This window comes from Priapulus caudatus, unplaced genomic scaffold (assembly GCF_000485595.1).
Source record: "Priapulus caudatus unplaced genomic scaffold, Priapulus_caudatus-5.0.1 Scaffold1319, whole genome shotgun sequence".
Classification (NCBI taxonomy): Eukaryota; Metazoa; Priapulida; class Priapulimorpha; order Priapulimorphida; family Priapulidae; genus Priapulus; species Priapulus caudatus.
Window position 1 is genome coordinate 76,441 of NW_014578380.1, and position 2,384 is coordinate 78,824.

Below are 2,384 nucleotides of genomic sequence, written 5' to 3' on the forward strand. Positions count from 1 at the left end.
CGCACGAGGCCGTCTGAGGAATGGAACGGATATACTTTTGTAGCCGGTGCAAAATAATCACGTCTGGTTCGAGCGTGTCGTCGGTGACGTCACACGCTACCGTTGTCGCCTGCGGGAATCCGTTTGTTCCTCAGTTGTGTGGGTACGAGCCTTTTTTGTACTTGCTCACCCAGGCTAGAGTCTTAGCTCGCTGAGTGATATGATCACTTCGGATCGTGAGGGTAGAGATCTTTCATGATGTAATGCAGACGGCAAGTGCTCCCATCAGAGTACTTGCTTGCCTGAAGAGAATAATGTCTATAAACTTTACGGTAGACGGTGCGGCGGCGTGACATCTGATATAATGTACTACAGCAATATACGAAGTATGCGTTTTGCGGTTTTGTTTCAGCTTAATATTCCCGTATACACTTGTATGCTTAACTATATATTAGGTGTATCACGTATAACAAAATAACCGGTATCTATACTAATTTAGGGAGCGCACCGGCATAAGGTTCTGGATGGCGGTAATCGTGGCTGTGCAGCTGTACCCCGCTGAAGCTCTCCTGACCAGGAATGTCTGGATATTGGGGGACACTAAAGTGTCCAGAGCAGACTAGTACAGCATCAAACACCTTCTCCTCGCTGCCTTCTCCCTGAAGGGCAGTCGTGCGCACCGACCACTGAGGTCTGTTGGGAGATTGGTGGGCATCTCCTGATGAGACTGGATTCGGGGTGATGCGTTTTACAGACGTGACGTCTGTATTCAGTTGAACGTGTTTGCGAAGGTTGAAGTGATCGGCGTAGGCAAAAATGTAGTCTTGAACCTACGCAAAGTATCACGAAATCGAGGTTTTAATATAAATCTGAAAATAACGTTTACATTGCATCAGGTTCTATATAAATTACACTGTTATTGTTGTCAAGTCCGCTATTATTTTTAACTAGAACCCAACAATACACACCTCTTTCCAATGTATAAATTTCTTCGAATCCGAAGGGAAGGGAAAGTCAGGGAATTCCATCACATCCGTAGGTAGGTTGGTGATAAGGTTCTTGTAAATACTTGAGTGTACTGGGAAGCCATCTTCAGTCAGCCCTGTCCTCTCCGTGTACACCCACGTACCTCCTAATTAAGGCAGGCGCAATTAAAACGACTGTACTAATGATCAACCTGCGTGTTAGCATCCTGATGTGCCGCGTGGAGGATGGGGGGAAACATGTCAAGTGAACTTTCTATCTTCTTTATAAAAGATGGACTAGGGATAGGATACCCATCCACATATCTCCGATTCGATAGCTGCTGATATGGCATACGTATACCATAATTATGGCATATATGCATTTCGTTTGCATACGTCACGCTCTACGTTACGTAGCGCAGTTAGAAGCATGCCGCCACATCTTACAAACGCAACTAGGCTAAACATTGCTTTAATTTTATTCATACTCACCGATGTTATGTCCACGTTCGTAAACCTCGAAGTCGAAATCTTGTGGTCGTGAGGCAAGCATGCGGGCAGCAATCAACCCTGACGGCCCGGCTCCAATTACAGCCACTCGTAATGGTGCCATACTAGATGTTCAACGTATAATATATAATATTTTATACGTGCCCAAAATAATGCATGTTTGAACTTAATTAGGGCATTATAAGGTTGTTATTATGTGCAATGATAATGTGATTACGCCGTTGTCTATGCCCCTTACGTAAGAGTTTAGGTATATAATATACTGATCGTAATATCATCGTTTTCGATGTGTTTTATCTTTACATGGACAGGAATTGTTTAAATTTGGTTATTCCTAACAGCTCGTGTAGTTTTTCTCAGCAAAACGTGTATTCTGACACGACACTTACCTTGCGTTGCTTGTAATCTAACCAAACGACTTGTGTGCGGTTACCTTGCACTCTAGAGCTACTTTCGTACTTCCCTGGTTCCAGTTTTCTTGTACGTGCAAGTTATATCAAGCAGTGAATCAAGTGTAGCAAGGTTAGAGATATTTGTACGGCGAAACGTTTAATTCGCACTTTGCACAGAAATGTAGCCGTCTATAAATAAAACACACATACGTACATATGCCCAGGAGCTTATAAATGGTTCATTTATAAGCTCCTGATATGCCGCATTAGAGCTGTGTTATCATGTGACCTTTGCCATGCAGCAAAAATGAGCTGGATGTAGTCTGATGTGTCTATATTATACACTATACTGATGTATTAAATACATTGAGCCCGGGCTCGTGTGACGTCTCTGCGATCATCTACATATCGTTATCGCAGGATGTCCTAGTGACCGGTCAATTTATCAAGAGTACATAATAGAGATTATGTACGTATGATCTCTATTATGTACGTATGATCTCTATTATGTACGTATGATCTCTATTATGTACGTATG

At 42.7% G+C, this 2,384-nt stretch overlaps 1 protein-coding gene across 1 annotated transcript; it reads right to left on the reverse strand.

Moving 5' to 3' along the window:
• Window positions 1-203: 203 nt before the first annotated feature.
• LOC106816232 (flavin-containing monooxygenase FMO GS-OX4-like) lies at window positions 204-1,557 on the reverse strand. The gene is made up of 4 exons (XM_014820810.1): window positions 1,437-1,557; window positions 948-1,111; window positions 492-809; window positions 204-281 (listed from the first exon to the last, which is right to left on the reverse strand). Exons 1-4 carry the CDS (start codon window positions 1,555-1,557, stop codon window positions 204-206), a joined length of 681 nt encoding a protein of 226 aa, XP_014676296.1.
• Window positions 1,558-2,384: the final 827 nt, after the last annotated feature.